This window comes from Numenius arquata, chromosome 5 (assembly GCF_964106895.1).
Source record: "Numenius arquata chromosome 5, bNumArq3.hap1.1, whole genome shotgun sequence".
In the NCBI taxonomy this organism is placed as follows: domain Eukaryota; kingdom Metazoa; phylum Chordata; class Aves; order Charadriiformes; family Scolopacidae; genus Numenius; species Numenius arquata.
The window spans coordinates 13,160,703-13,188,600 of NC_133580.1; the positions used below are offsets into that span (position 1 = coordinate 13,160,703).

At 38.2% G+C, this 27,898-nt stretch overlaps 1 protein-coding gene across 2 annotated transcripts in view; it reads right to left on the reverse strand.

Moving 5' to 3' along the window:
- Positions 1-2,698: 2,698 nt before the first annotated feature.
- The window catches only part of AMMECR1 (AMMECR nuclear protein 1), a 104,189-nt gene continuing 78,989 nt past the window's right edge, over positions 2,699-27,898 (reverse strand). For both annotated transcript variants that reach the window (XM_074147218.1, XM_074147220.1), the window contains 4 exons: positions 17,709-17,823; positions 9,589-9,679; positions 7,738-7,834; positions 2,699-2,813 (listed from right to left, as the gene is read on the reverse strand). In XM_074147218.1, the coding sequence (XP_074003319.1) occupies positions 2,699-2,813; positions 7,738-7,834; positions 9,589-9,679; positions 17,709-17,823 (418 nt within the window). The remainder of the gene's footprint in view (positions 2,814-7,737; positions 7,835-9,588; positions 9,680-17,708; positions 17,824-27,898) is intronic.

Below are 27,898 nucleotides of genomic sequence, written 5' to 3' on the forward strand. Positions count from 1 at the left end.
AGAAACAATCCATAGCGTTTCAGCACTCGCGTGCTGAGGAGGTAGGTGCCCTAGAAACACTGTAGATAGATTGAAATTCCAATCTTTTAAAAAAAATAGCATACAATCTGATTGACCACAGACTCTGTAACAGTTTTTTAATTAGTGATACAAAACTCTGGTCCAGAAGGGTCTGGCATTAACTCATTTCAAAAGCACACCTTTACAGTTTGTATAACACCCTTTTAACTATATTTTTAAGCAACAGCTACTAAGAGATAGACAAAAATGCATTGTGCATTATGCTGTATACAAAAAGGAGACAAAACTATCCTTTTCTCCCCCAAGCCATGGTGGGAAGTATTGCTGACCTTGTCCTTAAAAACCTGCAGGATTGTTTATTCATCAATATATCATTATTACACTGGTAAGAAATTCTGTATAACATCTGCATATATCGAAGATTTTTTAAAAAATCTGATATGATTTTAGATCCGCATGACCAGTCACGTGACCTGCTTGAGGTTGAATAGCACCTTTCAATACATATATATTTTTATATATAATAGATCTTTTTAAAAAACTTCTAACAATGAGCTCATACAGAAGCATGAGCGTGCTGTAACGAGATGACAGATAAAGATGGGGTTGGATGACTTTTTTTTTTTTTTGCAGCAGAATGATTCGGTTTGTGCTCAGTTTCCCTATAAGGGCAAGAAAAAAAACCAACACAACTCTACCAGGTAGCTGCTTGTTCACCATTTCCACTTGAAGACTAATCCATTTAAAAGTGTTCCCCAAGTAGAAACAAGACAACAGTATCATCCAAAATAGCCTCTGTATAAACATCTATTAATTTTTGCAGCTTCCGGCTGGCATCTCTTGGCTCCTGAAGTTTCAGGCCCTCTGCTTGTAAATTAAGGCATCACAACTGAAAATGGTAATATTTGGACACCAAATGCTGTGGATGAAGGAATACCAAAGACCTTCTACAAGAACCTCCATAGAAATTAAGTGGCAAAGCTAATCTCACGTAAGGGACGAGCATAATTTATCCATATCTGGTTTTGAAACCCTATTAAAACATTTTTACAGTTAGTCTGATTTTTTTCTTTAACAATTGAATTTTAATTGATTTTATCTGTTTGAATTTTATATATCTCTATATTTACAAACATTCATTATTGAAAATAACTGGAATTTCTGCTTACTGTGGTTTACTCACTCGTATTAGGAAGGTCTTTTCTATAATGGCATGTGTTGTCCCCTAGAACGTGCACTGAACTACAGCAGGTATTAGTGGGAGTTTTGCAGGCACATGAGCAAGGAGCTACCTCCTACCCTATCCTGGGCTTGCAAATACACCACACGTACCTTTTACTAAATCCTATTTTTACAGCAGGAAAAAGTTCCCATCAGTTTTCTTTCTTCGACCGTGTGGAGGGGTATGAGAATTATTACACAGTACTTACAGCTCTCAAGTACTATTCCTGTAATAGATGAAAACATGTAAGATTATGGCGTACTTGTCCTGTGCTTTCACGAGAGTCTTTTTTTCTTTTTTAAACAATAGTTAACTTTATCTAACTATTCGTGACTTGGTAAAACTCAACAAGTTCAAAAGCAGAAGAAAGAACAAAACAGGGATTTTTCTTTTCCAAAATAGGTTTGCTATTAAAAAAAAAAAATCTCACTTTAAAAAAATCCCCAAAAACCTGACGCCAGAGCAGACTCAATGCAGTTTGCTAGAATGTCTGGCATATTTGCTAGATTTTCTTTCTATGAATTTTATATATAAGCATATAGTTATGTCATAGTCAAAGGCACTAAAATCTAAATCCATTTTCTTCCTAATATGATATCTGCCATTCACCAACCTGTTTTTAAAAACAAATGTCGCTCCTAATTTGAGATCATGAGAAAGGCATCCTCTCATCACAAATGCATTATTATGACTAGTCTCGACAGGGCTGGGTTGCCCTCGATTCCCAGCACAGAATGGGAGACAAAGGTATCTGGTGGCTACTGGATTACGTCATGTCCAATCAATTAGACCACTTGATTCTGAAAATGCTGCCATGTTGACATCACCTCTCATTGTACGTGTAATTGCTTCTCTTCATCCAAAAAATAGCATTTGGATGTCAGCCTTGCCATGTCGGCTGTAGGTGCTGGATCTGAAGATCATGTTTATAGCTACATGAGAGCTTTCCTGTGGGGGTGAGATATTGTACACACAACATTATTAAGAACATTATGAAAATGCAATTCATTGTCTAGTATAATACCTGAATCTGATATGTTTCATTCCCTGTCACACCTATTAATGCAAAAGCCACGAATGCCTTTTTGCTAAGCAAAGCATCCCTAACTGTAATCCTTAAACTCTTCCTTCCATCCACAGTCACAGAAAGCCTTGATTGATATAATTCAATGTTATGAAGTAAAAATTTAAAATTTCATAAAAAACCCAAGGGCTATATATGCTGCAAAAAAATCTGCAGTGACTCAATAATAAAAAAAGTATGGGATCTTTGTAGTAATGCAGTTTTCCCTCCCGTTGCCATGATGAGCCTCACCAACTAAGCAGCCTCAACATGGCAACGGAAACTATCATCATAAAATGGTACAGTAATAGAGATAGCTAGACCAAGAAGGGGCAGGGTCTCCTGGGAAGAGGTCTGCAGAGAGGTCCAGTGACTGGTCATGCGGCTCAGTGTCAGGAATAATGGTTGTACGGTGGAAGGGGGTGCCCAATACCATTTTGGAAGTGATGATGCTGACGATGGGCAAGGTACTCTGTGTAGCTCATCGTCATCTTCTCACTACGGTACCTAGAAAAGAGCAAAGAAGCAAATTCAAGAACCGTTATCGGGAAGCCATACGTAGCACTAAATATACTGCACTAGCGGCATGTTTAACGGTACCAGCTCTGTACTTCTGACGACTGCCTTCAGTTGCACAAGGGCAGGGAGGGAACCGCCACGGTTGTCGAGGTCATTCTTGAATCACATGACATAAGTACTTATGAAAAACATTTTAAGCAAACAGAATTGTTAAAAATGGTTGCCTACTACGTTGCTCAAAGTAGAGAGAATAGAAACTCATCATGATTTATTGAGAATGTCCCATATCTTCAGCCAACTCTCTACATAAAACCTAGGAGAAAAACTGTAAGCAAGCACTACAGATTTTTAGGCTGTTTTTAAACAATCAGTAATAATTGTCTGCCAAATTCTGCTTTTAAAATAATCCCAGCTGCATTAGGTGGAGTTACATTAGAATATCTCAAGTTGGAAGAAGCTCATAAGAATCATCGAGTCCAACTCCCTGCTCCTTACAGGACTACCTAAAACTAGACCGTATGACTAAAAGCGTCCTCCAGACATTCCTTGAACTCCGACAGGCTTGGTGCCCTGACCACTTCCCTGGAGAGCCTGTTCCAGTGACTGGCCACGCTCTCAGTGAAGAACCTTTTCCTAATGTCCAATCTGAACTTTCCCGATGTAGCTTCATTCCGTTTCCTCATGTTCTACTGCTGGTCACCAGAGAGATCAGCGCCTCCCCCTCCACTGCCCACCTTGAGATAGTTGTAGACTGTGATGAGGTCACCCCTCAGCCTTCTCTTCTGCAAGCTGAACACACCAAGTGACCTCAAGCCACTCATCATAAGTCTTGCCCTTGAGGCCTTTCACCATCCTCTGGACACACTCTCAGTCTGATGTCCTTCTTGTACTGAGACGCCCAAAATTGCACACAGAACTCGAGGTGGCGGCACACCAGTGTCGCGTAGAACAACCACCTCCCTCAACCAGCTGTGCTGTGCTTGATGCACCCCAGGACACGGTGGGCCCCCTTGGCTGCCAGGGCACACCGTTGACTCATACTCAACTTCCCATCAACCCAAACCCCCAGATCTCTTTCTGCAGGGATGTTCTCCAGCCTCTTGTCCCCCAATTTGTACATATGACCAGGATTACCCTGTCCCACGTGGAGAATCCTGCTCTTGCTGTTGTTAATTTTCATACGGCTGGTGACTGCCCAGCTCTCCAGTCTATCCATATCTCTCTGTAAGGCCTCTCTGCCCTCAAGGGAGTCCACAGCTCCTCCTAGTTTAGTATCGTCAGCAAGCTTAATGTACATTTGACTCCTACATCTACATCATTTATAAAAACATTAAAGAGCACTAAAATTGAGCCCTGGAGAACCTCACTGGTGACTGGCCACCAGCCTGAAGTAACTCCATTTACTAAAACTCTTTGAGCCCAACCTGCCCAGCCAATTGCTCACACAACATTTTATGGACTTGTCTAGCTGTGTGAGGTATATTGCTTCCAGAAGGTTACTGTGAGAGACAGTATCAAAAGCTTTGCTAAAATCAAGAAAACCCACATTTATGGCCTTCTCTTGGTCAACTAGATGGGTGACCATGGCATAAAAGGAAATTAAGTTGGCTAAGCAGGACTTTCCCCTCATGAACCCGTGCTGGCTATGATCAGTGACTGTGTTGTCTCTCAAGCGTTCTTCAATAGCTCTCAGAATAACATTCTCCGTAATTTGCCAGGCACCGAAATGAGACTGACAGGCCTGTAATTACCAGGGTTTTCCTTCTTGAAAAATGGGACAACATTTGCCAGCTTCCAGTCACCTGGGACCCCTCTAGATTCCCAAGACTGTTGAAAAATAATGGAGAGAGGTCCTGCAATAACAAGGGCCAGCAATATGTAACTAAAAGCAGAATCCAGGCCGTGACAACAAATATTTTGGATATACTTGCATGAGTATTGACAACACGGAATATATTGCCACATTTACACTTTTCTGTAGAAGTGTAGAATCTACACAAAACCACACTATTCCGTATTTCCACAAATTTCACTTAGAGAGACCTTGCATAAGAGATCTGACAGATGAGATTTGGTGAATCCAGCTACAGTGATCTAAAATATTGCCACCTCTCCTTTCTATCATATTTTTCTTCTGGAGTTGCTCTGGTTGTTCTCTCCTCTCTTCGGTTGGAAAAAACCCCAACAGATGGCTCCACCACTTGCACTTACAACCCAACACAAAAGTTTAAACTACTGTGGAGCTGCCAGCTGCAGGAATTAAGGTGGCAAACACATTTGCTTTTGTTGCCTCTTTGCCAGAGGAACAGAGCAGAACATCTTACACTTGCAGCTTTCTGCTTCAGTGGATGTGTTTTCAGAGCACCAAAGGTGCTTACTTGATATAACAGCGTTTGTTAATGATGTATAATTTAACCAACGGCCACGGGTCTCTGCAGAGCGATCGGCTGCAGCTCCTCTTGAATGGATGTGAACGGCGCGCGGGGCTCTGCGCTTGGCGAGTAAGCTGGTCTGTGAATGAAATCCCTTGCCACTATGAAATTAAACCATAAGCTTGGCAGTTAATGAATTTGGTTTTAAGTGGGTCAAAGCAGGCCAAAGGCAGCCTGACTAGAATCACATCTGCTCATTTAAGCAGATGGAAGAGAAAATGCAGTTATTGTCCTTATGCATTCTAGAGCCCTAGAATGGGTACACTCCTTTCAGCTCCACTATTTTTTAGTTCTTCAAAACATGGCCAAAACTACTGGGCATTAGCTTGAAGACAGTTAGCGATAGACTAGTTCTGATCACGTTAAAGCTCTCCTCACACAGAGGGCATTTACTTTAATTCAGAGACTTGAAAAAGAAGCTCTTATTCCACTTTTCCAAAAGATGTTTTACTGTATGACAAGAAGTTATTAAAATGAGGCTCTAAAAAAGGTTGTCTGATGCTGGGCAATGGTTACTATTTTAATACTAGTGTTTATAATATGTCAGCAGAAGCTGAGTTTTTAAGCAAGTAGAACAGACAGACAAAAAAAAATTCTTCTGAATATTAAAAATTATGCTTTGTTTATTCCACTTATCAGGCCAGTGATTTTGCTAGCCGTTTGCCTGTTGTGAACCTAAACAAACTAAACGCGGCAGGGTTTGGTGTTTTTTATTTTTGGGGGGTGGAGCAGGGTTTTTTTTGGTTTGGTTTGTTCTGTGCTCACATGCCATTGCTCCAAACAAAGTCACGTAGCTGGAAGAAAATATGTGCTATATAGAATTTTTGTTTCTTGGAAAAATATATTTCTTATTTACTGCTGTCTCCATATATTCTTTTTGAATAGAAGATAACAAGGTGTACAGCTGAAATAAATAAAAAGAAAACTGGCATTCTGCATTTGGAATTTAGCTGGATTTCATAAATCCTTCCTCCTAATTTAACCTTCAGAATAGCAGGTTTTCCTCAGTCACAGCTACTCTATAGCAATCGGGTTCCTACAAGAATCCGGAATTCTGAACAGTCATTGAGACACGAAGTCTTTATTCTTCATCCAGAAGATCACCGAACAAGTAATTCCTCTAATATGAAAATATTTATTTTTCTAAGAAATGCTCTGACTTCCGTCTGGACTAAGCTTAAACTGATGCTTAAGTAATAGCAAGATTTGTAGATGAAGATGACAAATGTGGAAGGTGAAAACAACCAAAACCTCAGGTCTTTGTCCTATAGAAGTGCACAAACAATCAGGAGAATACCGGTATTTTCAAATGTCTGAAATGAAAGGATTAGGTTTTTATTATGGACAAGGAAGTCAAGTCTGGCTTACACCTACCTGCTCTAAGGAGGAAAGAATTTCCAAAGAAATCAGGACACAGGAACAAGAGTAATACAGACAACATTTTTAGAACTAATCTTGTGACCCCGTGAGTCCCTAAAAGCTGATGAAAGACAGGAAGGGTAACAGCTTTGGACAACGCTGTTATTTGTTATTTGTATTAATAGCATGTCAAGTGTGGCCTCCCTGAAGAGGATGAACAGTCAATACTTCCTTATGACATAAGATTTAAAAAATTCTTATTTCTCCAAGCATGGATTAGAAAACTAAATTTAGCAGTCATTTTATACTGCAAGCTGATAAAAATACAGTTTTAGAGGTGTCCTTATAGATGTTTTTTCTTCCACCCTTCATCATACAACTACAGTATTACGGACAGAGTATCTGCTGCTAATTCTAAAATATTTTGGCTCCCACCCACTAAGAAGCCTTCATGAACACATTTTATTAAATTAGCAAAATCAAAGCCCGCTAGTGCGTGAGAGTGACAAAGTATAAAATAAAATATTAAATTCACGTCTCCACTCCCGAGAATACTCTGCCCTGGTTTAACCACTACTGGCTGCCAAATCAGCTGCCGAGTCTGCACACCTAACCCCCGCTGCCAGAAGGGAAACCTGTACTCCATGGGAGACAAACCAGAGCCAGTGCTTGCTTTGAGAACTGGAGAGATTACGGGTACCGAGGGCTCCATGACTTACAGCAGGAAACCCACAGTGCCACATCTGCTCAAATACAAATTGACAATAGCAAGTCGTCCTCGTTAACAACAGCCTCTGAAGATCCGTTACAGCCAATGAACAAACTCTAAAAAGCAAGAGCTAATACACTGCTAAGATTTTTCAGGGTTATGAAACAAAATATGCAGGTACCCTCATATATATGTAGCCTGATATTTAACCACAGCCTTTTCTTTCTTGCTTAGTGCCACTAACCCCTACGCAAGGCTCAAGTCCGTACTGTTGTTGTGGAAAGAAAGAAACCATTAGTAATATATATAGAGGAAAGCTTACGATTAACATCTGAAATAAGCACTTACCGGGAATGAACACATCACAGTACTACAAAGACAGGACTTATCTGTAGTATGCCAAGATGCATACCTGGTTAGCTTTATTGTTTTCCTGAATTCATTAGTAATCGGAGCTTTGTAGCCTCCTTTCCTCAATAAGGAATCTATGGTTTGAATGTGGTCCCATCCTGTTGGATTTTACAGTAGTAAAAATTAGTGAGAAATATAGCAATAAGAATAGATGTTGCAAAAATACAGTAGAATATGTTGTGTTATTGATAACAAAAGTGCTCTGCTGAAGTTCTGTATAAAACATAGAACATTCTTCCCTATTTAAGAACAGCAGAAGGAAATATGACATATAGGATTTCTTTACACACAAAGTTCACTCTACAAACAATATATATTTGAATCTCATAGTTGAAATATTTTAAAAGTGGACCCACTATATCCAGGTGTCCTAGACTGGGGGTGAGATACAAAATTTAACTTTTCTGAAATGTTCAGGTATGATCATGTATCACAATCACTTTGTACACTATAAATGACTATGATGGTATGATAAATTAAATTTCTGTATAAAATAAAAAATAAAAGAATGATTAGTTGAACACGTGCAGAGAACTTCAGATTAGACTTCTCCATTAGACTTAACTTTACAGTGATATGTCTACTTTCAGAACTACTGTAGTATATTCTAGGTGTCTGGGTAATAAAAAAAGTGATGGATTAAAAATACAGATTCATTACTGTTCTTAATAAAATCTTTATGCTATTCAAAAATCCTATTTATTAGTTTAAAAAAAAACGTAATATTTTAAGTAGCTGTTAGGCATATTATTTCCAAAAAATGCAATTAGATTAGTCACACTGATACATTTAAATAAAAGAAAAAAAAAAGAGTGATAAAACAGTACATAAAAAAATACGAATGTGTAGTTTTGGGTAAAGAGTCAGATTGCAATGCATAGTCTGCTAAAACTATTTAGAAATTTAAACACAACACGCACACTCACACACCCCATTCCTGGATTTCCAAAAAGCTTGTTAAGTGATCACCAAAGGTCTTGACAAACCCCCACTTCTCTAACTTGCCAACCATAAATTACAAAAGCAAAAAAAAAATGTCTTTGAAGACCTCTAAGCTTTTAAGTGACTATTTGAAAACAGGATTATCAATTAAAGGTGATCCTCAGTAAAGGTTTAGACTAACTCAAGTATAAAAAGGCCAAAACCAAAAAAAAGCAGCAATACAAAATGTAAAAGACACACCATCAAGCTTGGAAGAAAACAGCATAGTGAGTAGTCACAGTCAGCTGCTCAATCCAAAAGATTACTATTCAACAAAATGTACTAGAGTTTTTTTTAATTCACGAACTGAAGTCTGTGCCTCTATTGAAAGGGACTTTAACAACATTATTCTGGACTTTCATATTGCAAGTAATTCCCTTCCATCCATCAAAAATCCCAGGAAGCCAGTGTTTATAAAAGGAATTAAGTACTAGCAGAAAGTACCTCATTGAAAAAAAACAACTTGATCATTGCAAATTTAGGAATAAATCAGCCGTTAAGATAACTGACCGGACATCCCATCACTTAACAGAGCTTTTGCATGTCACTAATATCACAGCATGACAACTATATGAAAATTGACAGCTTTTAACAACTATAAAGCTGTTTGACAGCACTGTACCACCCCTCCACATTTTCTTTTCCTACAGCTACACTGCATTTATGGCTTGTTCAAAGGACAGCTACAGTTCACTGAATCCCTATAAGGGGACTGATACAGGCACGTAATTGGCATTTTATATAAGAGTCTTCTTACAATTAAATATTGCTCCATCATCTGACATCAGTGCAAGGTCAAATATTGCATTTTAGATTTATATGTATGTTTAAATTCTTCACCAGATCATATGAAATAAAGTGCAACAATGACCTTGCTCCTTTGCAACCTCCGGTAAGTAGGTGGCGGTGCGTTTTGATCCTTTTTCATTGATGAATTCTATTCTAATGCCATGTACACCCACCTGCAAGAAATCGGCAGCTTTATTAGTACATTAAAAGAAAAAAAGAGACAAGAGATTTCTAACATGATAAAACCCCAAATGTGAACCTTTCAGTGGTTAATACCATTTTGCAAAGAGTCTGAAGAGGTGGTACTGCAGCAAATGTAGTCTTTTGGGGAGGTGATCACCTCGCAGCCTTGTCAGTAGCAGCACAAATAATGGTCCTCAGCTCCCACCACGGAGCTTCATTTCTGGTCTGAAGGAAAGCCAGCCGAGATGCAAAAGTCGTTCTGTCTCTGGGTCTACTGTCTCCCTCTGACACTGCCAGCAATGCTGTTGCTGATAAAATCACCTGGCCACCAGATATAACCTGCAGGCAACCAAACGCTGGCAAATCTCATGATGATTCAATTATGAGAAGCAATTTTGTTCAAACAACTGAACAATGAAAGATTTGTCACACTACGAACTCGAGCCTGGAGCTTTCAAATTTTCTGCTAATGTATGATGAGGATAAGGAGATACTCCAAAACATTTAGCCTCAAACTCCTACTTCCATGCTACTAAGTTCTCTAATGTGACTAAATGCCAGCATGGAAACCTAATGATATTTATAAAAACCTAATTATATTATTAATACCAAGAAGTTAGACGTATATAAAGTTGAACTGCCAAAAAAAAAACCAACCCTAAAACCAAAGAGGCCAGGCACCTTCCCAGGGCATTGTTTAAGCACCTCTGTTTTCAAGGTACAATAATTCTGTTGAGAGCACCTGCGCTTGGATGGGGCATGCCATAAAAGATATTCCATTGCCAGTAAGTTTTCAGTTGCGTTTGATTTCTGTGCATAAACACAAAGCATTAGTAGATGGACATTTTTATTTTCATGCCCACATAACTAAGATGTTATTTCCACTTAAATCCAAAGTTCCCAACATTGTATGTGGAAATGAGTAGTTCATGTTTAAAAGGGTATCGTGCTATTTGGTATGGCATTTCTTTTCGGATACAAAATTAATTGAAAAATGCTGTAACAGTTTTTGCAGTGACAACCTATTTCACTCTGACTGCATGACAGTCAAAAAGCAAATAAGGAATATTTACAAAGCTCTACCACTTTTTCAATTAACATATTTCCTTACATTAAGACTTTAATTTCTTTATAATCTTTATATATGATATACGCGTGGGGAAATGGGAGGAGGAGTCTCTCTTGTGGCTGGCCATGGCCTCGACAATTTTTCCCCATGAACCTAACATTTCTTAAATAGGAAAAATTACTTTGAGACTAACGAATTTAATTCAGTGCAAATTTTAATGGTAATGAAATTTTATTTCATTACCAAACACTCCTAAACCTAACTTTCATAACATGGATACATAATCACTAGAGAGATCAAATCTCTATACTCAGATGATGTAATTATGAACCCAAAGGACCTGAAAGTAAAATAAAGCAGTGTTAGAAGCTGAAATGATCCTACCCAGTTTATTCCAAGAACAGAGTAAGTTTTTGCAGCTGGTGATTCTGTAACTGTCTATGTTCAATTGCCTAAGCATCAAGATCAAATATTTTCAGGTTTTGCACACCTTCAATTCCTGCAGAATATTAGATTCTAAATTCTACATGACTGGTTTGCATAATAGCGATCATGTAGTATTCACGAGAAACTAACCAGAAGCTCTAGTGAGGTATTAAGTATGATGCAACATTCAGGCAGTAGGTAATTGCATTGCTCTGGATGTTTCCCATTAACCATTTTAATGGATTTTTAGGCCCATGTCTGTAGAAGAAAAAGATGCAGAGCAAAATGAGTAAGGCAACACAATTGCACCCACAATTCCTCGGGTTGGGAAAATTTCATAGCATTCTGTGAAGCATGAATTCCAACTGCATAGCTAAGCAGTACTCTTAGTCCAGTACAAATGGCTTTTCATTGTTTAGCTCCAGTTAAACAAAACCAGGCCTGAGTCAAACAAATGGAAGCCACACACAAGCAAAATAAGAATGATCCATGCTAAGACTGGCATGGGTACAGTCAGGAATTTATTTTGACTTCCTCAAGAGACCAACGTTCCTGTACTGATGAAAACTTCTGTGAAACCTCCCAAAATATTCCTAAGCTGGGAGGTAAGGGGTCGGTACATGTTTGGAAGGCAGAAACTGGACTGTAACTGGTTTGCCTCCCCAGCTCAGCACAGAACATTATACAAAGCCTATGGCTTGCTCCTCAAACTAAAAATACTGATACACTCCAGGCGAGTTTTTGTAGAATAACATCTCTCTGTGCAGTTCAGAAAAACAGACCAAACAATCTCCTCCTGTAGATGGACTGTAAGTTCTGTATCATCTATTACCATTTATTAGGGAAATGACTACACACAGGTACCCTCCTGATCTGCAAAAAGACCCCACAAATAGACTGTTGCTATTGGGAGAGGAAAGTGTGATAAGGAGAGAGACTTAGAAAGGCAACAAACTGATCTGCTCCAATAGAAATATTTCTATAGGGTTTCAGAGCACGAAATACCGTATGCTGGGTATCCAGCGCTTGTGGATATAAACTTTTTGGTCCACTGTATAAGTGGCCAGAGGCTACTGAAAACTAGGTCCAGGGACAATATTAATTAAGGCCTTTCACTAACACAGGCCTTTCACTAAATCTAAAGATCACATTAAATTACTTTATTAAATCTTACTTCTGAAAGGACCTCAACAGAACTTCAGACTTTGTTGTGTATTTATACTCATTCACATTCATTTATACACTTTTTTTTTTTTTAATGAAAATGAATCATTTATTTAGAAACACCCCAGGATGGGGGAGAACACGTGTACATCACATTTATTGTTTTGCCAAGCACTTCAGGCACTTGCTAGATTATTGCCCATAGTACATCTCTCTCCATATCTATCTCACTTGGGCTAAGAAAAAGTTGTTCTAAAACCCACCCCGAAACTGAACTTCAAGCAAGTCTCACGGTTGACTGTTCTGACTCCAAGTTCCAAACACAGTTTACAAATCTGTTGCTCTGGTGCTGACTCTCCAACCATACTAAGAGTAAGAAATAACATTGTTCTTGTTAGACTATCAATATGGAATTTGGATAAGCATCTAAAACATCAAGCCTTGTTGGAATTTAAGCTTCTGTCCACCATGGAGTAAATTGTCATTCTGTTCAGTTTTATCTACTGCACTGAAATCTGTTAAGAGATTTGCATTCAATTATCAATAATTAGTTTAAGATGAATTAATTGTTTTTTTTTCAGATCGGGCTGTTCTGGGTTATGGCTGATCCTTCTACTGACATGGTTTGTCAGCTAAAGCTTTAAACAGCAGCAAGCTATAACCATTTTCAAACAAAAAAAGATGGACTATAACTTGTGCAGTATTCCTTATGATAGCACGTAACATTGTTTATCTAATTAGTACTATGGAAATAGCTGTACACAAACCTGGCTGCAAAAGGAACACTTCAGATTAAGTGACTATTGTTACTTATTAGAACCTGACCCCACTTTTTATTAGCTGAATTCTACGGCTTTTTAGCCCCACATTTGTAGCAAATATACTGGCTTCATTCTCATCATCTTTAGTAGGGCTTACATATTACATTCTGCTTTAAAAATAGAGGCAAAAGACTACTCAGGAGATATGCTCTCTGCTTCATGACAACCATACTTTTTTTAATGAATCATTTATTTACATACACGGAAATGCTGAATATTGTCCAAAGAGAACTCTTTCTTCCCTGGTCTAAGGAATATAAGCTGCAAGAGTTGCTGGTGCTGCTGCGCTTGCAGGAAGGAAAGGAATTCCACAACATTTAAATGTATTAACTTTGCCAACAATGAAAAGCCACCTTTCAGTCAATGTTACTGGCTACAACTATTTAAGCTAATATTTAAACCAGTGCACACAGGCTAAAGGCCTTTTGTAGCAACACAGCAAGCATATACAATTCTGCAGATTTTACTTTACTGAAGAACAGCAACTTCAGGGCAAAGATCTCTTTCAAGGTATTTTAAGGAAGAGCCACTGGTCAATTCCAGTTATTTATTACCCTGCTGGAATGACAATAATGTTTTCCAAGAAGTTTCTTATTCTAATTACATACAATCAAAATGTTTTATGATGTTTAATAAAAAAATGTGGAGAGGGTCTGCATTAGCAAGACAGGCTTTGCCTTTGAGCAAAACCCACCACAGATTCTTAATAAACTAATGAGAAAAGAAATTAAAAAGGTGTTTGTTTGCTATAACATGAAATAGAGAGGGAATGACTAAAGGCACTTTGCTTTTCTCTTCTGTATTTCTAGAAACAAAAAAAAGCATGCAGGGGATACATTAAATCATTTGCCATTGCAATGTACCTTGCAGCCATCCCCTCTCAAGGACGCAGGGCCTGTGGCACCAAAGCTGGACTTGCATGATCCCACCTTCTGTGTGCCATTTCTGGGACATGAATCCATTCCCAGGGCCTTCTGAGTGTCGGCTTGTTTGCCCAAATTGCCGACTTACAAGCTTCACAAACCAAACAGAAGTTCTTTCTAAAGGACCCAAAGCCATCACACTTCACAGCAATCTATTCAAACTCTTCTACATTCCTTCTTTTGAGGTGCTGCTAATGACACACACACTTCCCAGTGCAATGTGAGATGCAAGTGTATCTGCATTAAGAACCTACAACAAAATTGGAGGCATCCTGAGGCAGGAATTCATATTTGTGCAGGAAAGAAAAGATTTGGTAGAAGGATAGATCAAAAAGCTGAGCTCAAGAATGGAAATATGGATAAAACTGAGTTTATGCAGGGAAGGAACACCCTCTATCAATATCAAATATGTTTAAAAATAACTGGTCTTTATGACTCGTCTCCTGAGTAGTCCTTTCATATTTGCTCTTTAATAAAAAGCTGTATTATCAAAAAAAAAAAAAGAAGCATATCTTAGAGTTTCTCATGTTGCCCATTTCTTTGAGACAGAAAGGTTGTGAAACTCCACCCCAGCAGCAACTGGACCACAGCAACAGGTCACTGGTTCTCTCTAGCAGAAATGAAGAAACAGCAGTGCTCATTTCAAAGCCCTACATCTGTTCAGCTACTAAAGTGCACTGCAATTCCTGTAAAGTCACATATAAGAATGCTAAAATAAATTGTAGGAAGAATCCTCATGAACCACAGCATTGAGTGGTCCTTTAAAGGCCTGCACTTTCTCCAAGTTACTTTTATAAAAGGTGAAAATGGCAGCAATTTGAAAAATCCTATGGGAGCTAATAGCAGCCAATTCACTCCTATCTCCTGTTTACTTGGTTGGGATTTCTGACGCAAAAGGATCTCACATTGCTTTTTACTACTGAAATATTAATTTAGTTAGTTTGGGAAGCGATTTCATTAATCAGAGAAAAGAACATCTATGACTCTGCTTCAGGATATAGGAGACCTTCCTGAGCCATGTCTTCAAATGATCTTGTCCCTAAGCCACCAGAGCACTGCGCGTTGTCTGAATCGGCAATTTTGAAATACTATGACCTCTGTTAGCAAATTGCTGAATTAGCTCCCACAAGATGATCAGTAGCATACCTACAGAAGTAAGGGCTCCTAACCAGGCTGATGTTTTTCAGGATGATCTTAGCATTATACGGGACGAAAGATGCAGAATCTCTCTTTATGTCACACTCTAGACATCCTGAAATGTCTTTTTGCCATTAATATCGCATAACTGCAGCTCCCTTAAAAGAAACATGGATGACGTAAGCTGTCTCACTGACAGGCGCACAAACAAAGATGAATCATTCTTTTAAGGACAAACAATTACAAATTTTATCTTTCTCATATTTATACACCCCCACGCCCCTCGCCCCTTTTGCACGGAAAGCTTGTGGATCATCCACAACTACATAGGATACAATTACTTGAAAATCACGTTTAACTTACAGGAAAAAGGGAAAAAAAGGAAAAAACCCACACAAATCATGGAACCTACTTTGTCACCCTTTCTTAGAATTAGCAATTTGCTAAAGGTTTTAAAACCTATCATTAAAAATCCTTAAATTAAATAGGAGAGAGCAACTAAGTATAATGATAACACAAGGATTATCACATTTTTGACCCCTCCATTCTTCCCTCCTAAGTCTGGGCTTTCCAATAAGAAGAATCATGAGAATCCATGAAATCAATCAGAACGGACCGAGACTACAGTTCTGCATTAAACTTGTTTACACTGTTAGTAAAGTCTCAAGGACTCTGCAACAAGATCTAGAAAGGACATAGAAAGTAAAAGCCTCCTTGGTTTCATACAAGTATTAAAGTTATGAATCTGAGTCTCCCAAGGAAGAAAGTTAAAACCAGTCTTTCCAAGGGAGAGTGGATTTTTGAACTCTGGCTTTGGTTTCAGCTTCTCTTTAAGGATGAAAATTTTGGTCATCTTGGAAGTTTATTACTGGGAGAATAAAACAGCATCTAGTAATATTTATAGACTACCACATGGAAAGAGCTAAATGTTATTTCATTACGCACTTCACACTTTTAAAGACACATTTTCTGAGTGTATTCATAGTCTAATTTTTAATAAATTATAATAAATGAGTTAAATTGAAAACATCACTATGGTTACTGCCAGAAGTCAACCTAGTAAAGCAGAAAAATTCTACCAGTTTTAATTTTGACTTCTAGCTTGGTTTAGTGTTAAAATTTACTACAGCTCTGATTACTTGAAAACATTGTTTTAAGTACTCTAAGGGCTCAGTGACAAAACAAACTACTTCTCTGAAAAAAGCTTCTTGTTGAGAACACACACACAGTTTCAGCTAAGATTTATTTTTTGGTCTGACATTACATACAAAATGAATAATTCTGTTTATGGTGAAAATTCTCATAAACCCCAAAGGGAACTTATATTAATCTCACTCAGAATTACATTTCAGAAGGTAAGAAGCCCTTATCATTATGAGTTGAACAGGAAACATTTTTATTACATTTTCAGCCTCTGTAAAATTCACGATGCTGAGGTTACTGCTGGATACCACTGCTCTGATACAGTAGGGGCTCTTACCATTTTAACAACAGACGAAATTTCTATTCAATATACATTTGTTCCACGTGAACACAACAGAAAGCCTCTTTTTCTCTTAAGAACTCCTAAATATTTAGTAGGCCTAAGTCATTATTAAATGGAAATACTATAACCTGTGTGGTGTCTCTGGCATTATAACATGTCCACTATCATATATGACAATTTAAAAAAAATTATGTCCACTCAAATATAGACTCAGAGAGCAACACAACAGTCATACTGACTGAGAAGAGAAGTTCATCTTAAGTCAAGTAACTTGTTTTTTGCAAGTGTCTAAGACCAAATAATTTGGGAATAAGCAGAAGAATACAGAATAACATCTCCTTCAGTATACCTTCCCAGAAATAACTCTAAAAGCAGCATTTGCTTCTTAATCTCTTTTACGCTGCCGTTCCAAGAGAACACATGCAGGCTTCCTAGAACCTAACAATTAAAATAGATTCAGCTCCACGCATAAGTAGCAAAGAAAACCAAAAGCAATGATTTATTTGGCCTCATTGTATAAGGGCTTTGTGGGGTCTGTGCAGGCCACTTGCTCTGAAAGCAAAGGAAGTTTTGGGAAGGATAAGTGGCTCACACCCACAAGCTAAATAAGGCAGCTTGTTTTGGGACTGCTATTTTTTGCAGTGCTTGTTTCCAATGGGTTGATCTACCATGTGTCTGTAGTGAGCTATGCTGCAAAAGGGGTCTCAGGACACCATCGCTCAGACAATACCTTGCTTGATGGAGTCTTAGATGTAAATGCAGACCACAATTATGGGCAAGAATACAACTTTATTCCATTTTCATGGCTCAGACTTTCAAGGTGATGACAGTTCTACCAAAAGGATCTTTTGAATCTATGCACAAAACAACGTGTAGAGTGCAAAACAGTGACAACTACACTAAATATGTGAAAATAATTTAGATGGTATGACTTCTGCTACAGATGTTCATGGTATCAAAGCAATTTTCATAAAAGATATCTGACATCCTTACCTCCCAATCCATGTAGTCACATACATCTTCAAAGTTAGTGAGTAGAGACACTGAGCAGAAAAGCCGTGGCAGCTCATCCCTCGTCATTGGGGGGAAACGACTATCTTTAAGGGCACTGTTGAAGACAAAACAGAATTTCAAATTATTTTTTTTTGGTGGTTTTTATTTTTCTTAAGTTCAAGGATCTAATGAATCAACTGAAAAGTATAAAGACCAAAAAAAATCCTGATAAAATGATGACCGGTTTGATAATCCAGCTGCCAGTGTAACACACTGACCAACATTCCCAACTTTTTCCTTAGAAATTTGTTTCAGTTCTTGGCTGGCCAGGCAGGTGGTGTTCTGAGGGTCACTCCTTCCTGAGCTGATTTTGCTACTGTAACAATCATATTCATGAAGAAACAGAAAGTTTTTGGAAAAAGTTGCAAAAGCAATAGCTCTTCTACCTGTTATTTAGTAAATCCCTTTCAAAAGGATTAATCTATACAACATAAAGTAGAGGAGGAAATTCTACAGCCTGCAATAATCAATCATGCAATACAGTAATCAAACTGTAGAACTTAATTATCCAATGAAAAAAAAAATCCAAACAAGCAGAATATTCTCCAAAAAAGAGTAATATTCATGCTTACTGACAAAGGTGAATGTAGACAGGTAAGGGCTCTACAGGCCTGCAAACCTACAGGACTTGAAGATGTTCTGCAAAGCAGAGGTAACAGTTAGTAAGAGGGAAGCCTGCAAACAGCTTAGCTAATCCTCAGGGTAACATACCACTCTAGAGACACACATAGTCCTCATGGGTAACAGTCACTTCTCTGCACATTCCAGCACGGTTTGAAAAACAAAGCAGTTAACAGACAGTAAGCAGTACCACGGGTAAGGACATTTGTAAAAACCTACTTGTGTAAGTTTGGTTAAGAACCAGTTAAATTGGAAAAGGGAAGGTTAAAGAGAGTACGATATCTCGTAACTTTTTATTCTCTTAAGATTTGAAATATGACATGTATGAATAGAAACATGCTCATCTCCAACAAAAACAGTGATCTGTTAACTGAGCTTTTTGATGAGTAAAGAGAATTTACTATTAAGAGACTCACTAAAGTACTACCAAGTCCCTTCACGTGTCTCATTGTTTCATCTAACAATCAGATCATTCTTACGCGTTTTATTTGGCATACAGCCAGTGGTTGCCATTAGCTGATATAACTACAGTCACGGCGTTTAGAATATGGCTGAAGTCTCTGCATCAGGTACCACCATTTTATATAAAGAGTAGTATTAACTTTATTAAAGTAGACCAAAAAAGGACGCATAAGTAAAAAAAAAAAAAAAAAAGCTTAGCTAAAGGAGATCACATGTATAAGCAGAAATAACTTCCCATCATTAATTAATACCATACACTGAAGAGTTAAAATAGAACCTTTATTTTTCTGGGGCAGGGAGAAGGTAAGCTTTTTTCCCAGGTGCTACAATTACAAAAAAGAACACAGTATTTGAATTTAGACTAAAAGCCCTTCTCCAAGCTTTGGTATTTTTACATTACAAAATAGGTCAGAAATTGAGATTTTCATTATGAAGACAAATTAATTATTTAACTAAGTAACAGCAGGCCCATGCTACCCATTATTTAGGAGTAATTCTAGGGAACCCCAGGTAAAGTTGCCATAGATGCGAGAGAAGATGTTGGGACAGTAACTAGCCAAAATAAGTCTTCTGACATTTACATAGTTTAGACAGCCCTATGTGTACCTGTGAAGAACTGGGAACACTAAGGGGATTTAAAGCACAATGCCTGTGATAGTTAACTAGTGACTTTCACTAAAGATGCATCAAAAGATGGTGTTCTCCCAGATGTGGTTGATGGGATTTGCAAAGCAGGCTTGGTAACTGCTGGGAACCAGGCAAAGCTCCCAGCCTCTGTTGCCTGGTGTTTCAGAGTAACATCAGACATCAAGTCATATCTCATATAGCCACAGCATAATAGCAACATATGAAAATACGAACAGCTAATTTCCCTCACAGGGGAAAAGAATAAGATATATATGCAAAGGGAGGATACTCTGAACACAGCTACAGCTCAAACCAGAAGTCCATCTAACCTAGTATTAAGTAATAACCAACCGCAGTTAGTAGAATGAATGAATATAAAAATACTGTAAATATCCAGGGGTACTTTCCTGGAATACCCTCCAGGAATCCAGCTGTTCATAGCTTAGGTATTTTGAGCCAGAGATAGTATCTCTGCACTTAAAAGCTCTGTGGGTTTATTTAAAAGTGCATGCATACACACTTTTAATATTTTACTCCACCTTTTACTAAAAACTAAAAAAGTATATTCAGAAACCCCAAACCTCTTAAAATCCATTGCTACAAGTTCACTTATATGCAAATTTCTCATTTCCCTGAGGTATGCTGTACCGCTATCGTATAACCAATCTATTTGAATACACTGCTGATAAGCACCCAGGGACAAGCATTATTTCATTAGCAAACAACAAATTCAGTTATCTTAGGAAGCACCTGTACACATGGATACTACCAATACTTGTTTAAACCTGCTTTTCATAATTTATGCAACAATCTTACCATGCAAAACATTTCCCATATTGTAAGAATTTACAACCTTCAAAAAACTTTTTTTTTTTTCAGAACTTGATACTAGTTTATCTAACTTTCAATTTCCCTTCCTCAAGCTGCCAAAATGCACTTTTGAGTTTCTTCTTTTGAGGCAAACGTTGTCTACTATGGGTGTAAGCCTGATCCCAATCGTATCAGCAGTAAAAGTCTCAGGCAAATTCCCACTCACTGAAGATCTGCTGCAGTAGCATTACTAGATGAGAAATCATCCTTAATTTAACATACTTTAAGTTGTACTGAAACAAACATCATTCAATGCCGGCGTAAGCCATGTCTCAGCCAGCCTCCTCAAATGCTGAGATAATAACTTGAAACAAAAGGGGGAATCACAACAAATCTGAATGTTGATAAAAAGCCGAGAGACGAAACCTTCAGGTGAAGCCAGTGGAGGCAGAAAGGCACACAAAGACAGAGCAGCCTCAGGCACCTGCAGCAAACAAAGTAGCCCAGATTTAGCACAAGCAGAGCAGCGCAGTCACCACCGCACGCTTATTAACAAGCTTAGCTGGCTAATTCCAATACTCAATAATATGACAGTGGCACAAATACTTTGGTATCGTCTCACTACCTTACGATAACTAAAATATCGTTTATCAAGTGATAGTGCCATTTCCACTACACCTTGTTCCCTCGGAACTGCTAGGTGCTATTTTATCTGAAGAATTGCTCCTCAGCGCCTCCCCATGGGTAGCTGCTCCCCCCGTACAGTGGTTACCCTGCACAATGCCCCCCCCTCCACGGTTAACGGACTGGCATCACCCGCAGAAATGTCAGCAAATCTCAACATTTACCAGGGATAAAAAAGCTTGTGTGAGTTTTACTTTTGTTGTTCCTGTTCTGGGAAGAAGGCAGATGAGTTTCTGGAGGCAGCAGCTTGGCACTCAGCATACGCTTCATACTCTCTACAAAGATGTACGGATGCAAATCCAGCCTTTTGCCTCACTCCTCATGTTCGCACGCCTCGTGGTGACCGACTCAAAGCAAGCACAACACACAAGACAAGATAACGTACGCTTGTTTTCTCAAAAGCTTGTTACTCATCTGAGCTGTTCAGAATGAAAAGTCACTGTATAGCTGCGTGTCAGCATTCTTGATTAGTAGAGGAGACTTTGCTTTGTTTATTTGATGGAAGCATTATTTTTGTACTATCAGAACGTGATTTTGCAGTCTTGCTCAATCTTACTCTGTTAATCTCTTGTTAGAAAGACAAAAGGATCCTCATGGAATAAAATATGGCGTATTAGATACCAGGTTTTAAAATAAGTTCACAATTTTTCTGTTAGAATTAAGGAAGGGTAAGTGGAAATAATTAGTAAAGCAAGTGGGAAAAAATAGGCAGAGTTCAAAACTACTTTTAAATAAAAAAATACTTATTTTAAAAGCATTTTCTCATCCTTCTGTTCTTTATTTTTTAACGCCTAGAACTAATTTACATATATTGCTGCTGACTAAATGGAAGTACACAGCAGTGAAGAGTTGAAAAGAAGCAGTGCCAAGCAAGGGGAATTCTAACTGGCCGATAAAAGGACATTAGTTTTTCCACATAGACTTCTGCTCCATGTTAAAAGTGAAGCAAAGTCAAAATTGAATCCTGTTCAAAGAAAACTATTTTTAGACACAGAACGCATGCACACAGACGCACAGCCTTTCTAGTTAAATATACTTTATTTATGCAGTCTTGGGTGTCCTACTAAGATCAAGTAATTGCCAGTCAAGAAAAAAAATAAAACAGTGTTACTCAACTATCAGTTTTTCTTCAGCTGAGCCATGCCATACAAATCTCAGCTTTTCCTCAAATGAAGCTTATTTGGCCATAAGCTCTCCAGAAATGTTTTTCAGTAAGTCCATTTTCCTTGTATTTGGGATATAGAATGGCTTGCAAACGATTTAAAGACACTGAAAATACTTAAAGAAAAGGAAATTGTTCAAAGTATTTTGAGTGGCCGAAAAAATCAGCGCGAAGTTTAGCAAAAAGTAAAACTAAGCTTCATATTACACAGAATCACAGAATCTTAGTGGTTGGAAGGGACCTTTGAGATCATCGAGTCCAACCACTTATATTCCTTAAGACTACATCTTGTTTCTGTACAATAACACCAGAGAAGCTCTTGAAACCATCTGAAACAATACTATGAGCAGATGAACCAAAATGCAATACATCATTGTGTTATCAATCTGTAACTTCTGTAGGCTATAAAAATGCCTTCCAAAAAAAAGTCAGCTTCAGTCTTTAAGAACCTATGGCTCTTAAATGCGATGTGGCAGACGGGTAACAAACAGTAGGACACATATTGGGGAAACAAGAAATAGTAAGGGAGCTACGCTACTCAGTTTAGAAGTGCCTGAAAATCTTTGTGATTGAATTTAAAGGATTCTTTAAAAAGTTTGACAGCATATAAGCATCAAAAAAAGTAAGGAACGATTTAAGTGTAGATGAATGAAGGTATTAAATGAATCAAGTTCTTAATATTTTATTGTTTGTTATTTAATGACAACTATTAACAATAAAATTTCTCACTGAACTTTTTTGGGGACAGTCACACAGACACAAACTGGATAAAGAGTTTAGGCAAAACTGGATACACTTTTTTATGTTACTGGAAATTAATTTGGGGGCTTAAACATGACACAGGGGAAGGAGATGCAAAGGGAAGTGTCAAACACTGGGCATGATATAAGTAATACTCACTTTTATAGGAAGTGTAAATGAGGCAGAGACATTAAGTGACTCATGCAATTTTGGAGGCTTGCACAGTGAGTCAGTGACAGAATCAAGAATAGAATCCAAGATCCCCAACTACTAAAAATCTACTTTTTGTGACAGCCTCTCTTTCACAATCTGCTCAGCCTAACATGTAGAAACATAGCTCCCTGAGGATTTATCAAAATAGAACTGATAAATTTAATCAAATTAATCCAATTTAAAAAAAATCCCATTACTTTTTCAGTTTACTCTTCTACAGTCCATTTTCTCTTAATCAGTTTCCGATATTGAACACAGCTAAACCAAACCAGAAATTTTTGGCATCTAAACAATGCTTTAAATGTCATCAGCAGTGTTATGAAAAAGAGGTTTAAGATCTCATTTTACAAACTATTGCCCTCTTCTGATAAACAATACATTGGCAGTACTTTTAGATGGCAGGCAAAAGACTTAAATTCCATCTGCTCTGAAAACCCCTTTCCATTTAGCTCAAGAAGTATAAGCCTGAGATTCTTCACTCTTTCACTGAACGAAATGTGCTTAGCAGAATTACCTTGGAAAATGTGTTTAACAAAGAAATGGCCCTATGTCAATAAACTGAACCCAAAGGGCCTAGATATTGTTCTTCAGTTAATTCAAAACATCCGGAAATTAATGAGTGGCAAACTCACTGGATTTTAGATAACAGCAAAGAGATGACAGCAACAAGAAACACTTGGTGCCAGGGTTTCAGAAAAAAACATCAATATTTATCATTTTTTTCATTACTGGGTTACTGATCAGTGAAGTTAGTTAAGATTTTTACTTTTTCATTCAGCAACTTCAACAGGAAGCAATTAAGGAACACTTAAGCAGATCAGCAGTATTTTCCTAATGAAAATCAGCTATCATAACTGAGTTTGGCAGAGACCAGAAAAAACTAGCAGCTTCCAAGTCACGATCTGCAATTAATTTTTAAGCCAGAAAAACAGGGCAGAGTGTGCTCTTCTTCAGAAAGTGAAATTATTATGAGTAAAATTCTCCTAGCTTTCAGTGTAAGAGATCAGACAGCCTAACGTTACGCACACGACAGCCTTCTAACAACTTTTATTTATGACCAGCAGAATTTTGACAACTTAAGTGGAGATTTCAAGGAGTGATTTACATGCATCATGAAATCAGTTGAATGCAAGGAAAAAGAGTTTATTTATATTGCCTTTTTTTTTCTTTTGGTCAGACTGGAAAAATTTCCAGGAAACAAAACAACTGTGAATGACGTGTTTTTCCTGAACCCTCCCTTACATTTGGGAGTCAGAAAGGGAAAGAACAACATTTATACTTCCTGCACATTATGTTGCTAAGTGGCAGTCACAGGGTAAAAAAAGAAATACACGCTTGTTGACATTTGGCACAGAAATACTTCTCTGAAGTTCTTAGCTTATTTTATTAGCACAGTGCAGCAGGTAACGGGAACAGTGTTTCACGTGGGAGAAATAAAATATTGGTCTGGCATTTTGACTCTTCAATCATTTTTTTTTCAAGCTCCACAAAACTGAAGTATGCCAGAAAGTCTCTCTCGCAATCTCTGTCTGGATTCAGACATGTAGTTTCATGGGAAGAAGGAATACTCTGATCCAGCATGTACATAAATTGGTTAAAAGGGCTCATCAGCAAAGGCAACCTTCATTCATTGACTAGGTAAGACATTTAAGTCTCTATTTTAGGCAGCCAGCGGTGCCTAAAGTAAGCTGTTTATACGTCCTCCAAAATGCCTTAACTCTCTAGTAAGCGTGAAAATTGTTACCAGGGTGGCTATTGTTAATTGGTTAATATCAGCAAGGCTGCAGTAGTTGTGAGACACACTACACTAAGCCAGTAAACATATCTGGGTGGTCTGAATTTACCAAGAGTCTTCTTTTCTTAAAAAAAGAAAAAAAAACAACTATGCAGCATTGGATATTGTCAGGCTTCCTGCAGATGGCATAACAATGCTACAGAAGACATTAATATAATATACTGATTAAAAAAAATACATAATATCTATTAAGAGTAGACCCATAAACAGAAAGAGATAACAAAAAGTTTACAGTGTTCTATTTCAAGCATTTTCCTAAGAGAACACTTAGATTTGTTCACAATATCCTGACGGACAAACCAATACACCAAGTTTTTATTACTAGTTTCAAACTGCTGAGTGACAAAGAAAGAAAGAACCTCTGGGCAAAAGAACAACCATCTACCAAAGAGAGAGAAACCATTATTTCTTCACTTCAATAGTTTCTTGAGCTCCTCTCCCCGTCAAACAGCAGTGTGTCCTTCTTGGGTGGTAAAATTATTGATCTAAATCTAAGACTTGCTAAAAAAATTACAAATCAATGCTGCAGAGATTTTTGTTAACACCTGATCATTGAATTGAAAATTCCTGAACAATGTATTCCTTAAAATATTAAGTATTAGTCAAATACATGGGGGGGGAGGGAGGAAGAGAATAATTCAGGTATTTTGTTTGGAGTACTCCTTAAACCTGATCACAGACAATTAGGATATATTGCATCCAACTGTTTCCCCGTCATTGTTCATTTCAGTTATACATGAAGTTAAGTATTTTTTTCCACCTGTTCCTCCTGCTATATGAACTCACTGATTTTGCATTTATGCAGAAGCAGTTCCATTAGATAGCAGGCAATACTAAGGCATCACAGCGTGAAGGCAAAGGGTTATGGAAATCTTAAAAAATTTCTTTAATTACATACTAAGTTTGATATTGACTGCAGTCACAAGTGAAAAATTATTTAATAGCTTCAATTATATTCTAACAATATTTTTGTGTGAGTGTGCGTGTGTATTGTGCCACCCATACACACAATTAAAAAGCAAACCATACTGATATTGCTGATAACCTTCTGGGATCTTGTTTTTTCCCCAAACAAGTTCACCAGTTGTTTAAATCAACCAAAGAATTATTTACAGAATATTTCTAAGGGTACATAAGATTTCCAGACAAACCCTTATTTTAATTTTGATTTCTTACTCTGGCTATGTTGACTCATGGTACCTGCACAGATCAACTCCACAGCACACACGGAATGATGAACATGGTTTGGGACACTTGTCAGTGAATCTGCAGTCAATGCAAATGTCTGTTAAGAGACAGAGCTAATGTGCACCTGCATAACCACCACTATCTGAAACTCCTGGAGGTTTAACTACTGCTGGTTCTTCAGCTGGCTCTGTCAGTCTTATGTAAATACCAGATGAAAGTGATCAAACTCCTTACTCACCATTACAAAACTTCTCATAAGAAAAGCAAGCTCATAACCATGGAAGCTGTAAAAGCTAAGGCTTCCATAAATTTAAACAGAGCTTTTTACAAGCAAAATGAATAAAGATGTTTTTTCTACTGCTCTGACAATTACCCAGAGAAATATTCCATCACACTCTGGATTCATCCAAATAAACCCAGTTTATCATTATGCCACAATAATATTACACTGTGTGGACATAATGCCTGAAATTCATTTCTCTTTCTTACTGCTGTAATGCACCAAGGAAACAATCTAGGTTTGTATGGAGAGGTCCTTAAAGTTTAAGAGAATTTTGTGTACGTGTTGTTACAACCTTCAAGTGGAAAAATATGATCACAAAAGTCACAGCTCCTGCAATCTGCTCCCATCTGAAAATATAATGCAATTAGAACTAAAAAAATCCACAAAGTAATATTTTAGTGTCCTGTTTACATTAATAAGAGTCAAGTTTCTACGGCTTCAACTTCCTTACTGTTTCCTGAAGCCAGAAATCATAGAATCATAGATTGGTTAGAGTTGGAAGGAACCTTAAGGATCATCCAGTTCCAACCCCCCTGCCCTGGGCAGGTACAACTTCCACTAGACCAGGTTGCTAAAAGCCCCATCCAGCCTGGCCTTGAACACCTCCAGGGACAGCATTCCTCCCAGGCTACCTGTCCCTGCTTCCACATTCTGTAGGCTTCCTTTTTGAGTCCGAGTTTGTCTGGGAGCTCCTTGTTCCTCCAAGCAGGTTATGCCAGACTTTCTCTTTATTTGGATGCCTCGCTCCTGAGCTTGGAGGAGATGATCCTTGAATATTAACCATCTTTCTTGGGCCCCTCTTCCCTCCAGTGTGTTATCCCACGGCACTCTACCAAGAAGATCCCTGAAGAGGCCAAAGTCTGCTGTCCTGAAGTCCAGGGTGGTCTTGCTGTGCACCTTCCTCACTGCCCTAAGGGTCTTGAACTCCACCATGTCATAGTCACTGCAGCCAATGCTGCGCTTGAGCTTCACATTTCCCACCAGACCCTCCTTGTTGGTGAGAATAAGGTCCAGCATGGCACCTCTCCTCGTTGGCTGCTCTGTCACTTGGAGAAGGAAGTTATCATTAACGCATTCCAGGAACATCTTGGATTGCTTAAGCCCAGCTGTGTTGTCCCTCCAACAGATAACAGGGTGGTTGAAGTCTCCCATGAGGACCAGGGCTCATGAACATGAGGCTGCTCCTGTCTGTCTGTCTATAGAGGGCCTCATACAATTGGTCTTCCTGATCAGGTGGCCTGAAGCAGACCCACAGTATAATGTCACCTGTCCCTGCCCTCCCTTTAACCCTGACCATAAACTTTCGGTCACCTCCTCATCCATCTGTGCACTCCAGCTGGTCATCAACACAGAGGGCAACATCCCCTCCTCGTCTCCCCTGCCTGAGCTTCCTGACGAGCCTGTATCCTTCCATTCCAACACTCCACTCATAGGAGCCATCCCACCATGTCTCTGTGATGCCAATAAGATGATATGATCAAATTTTACACTATATCACTTTTGTGGTTCTGAAGGACTTACTTTTCCTCCTTGAACATGAGGAA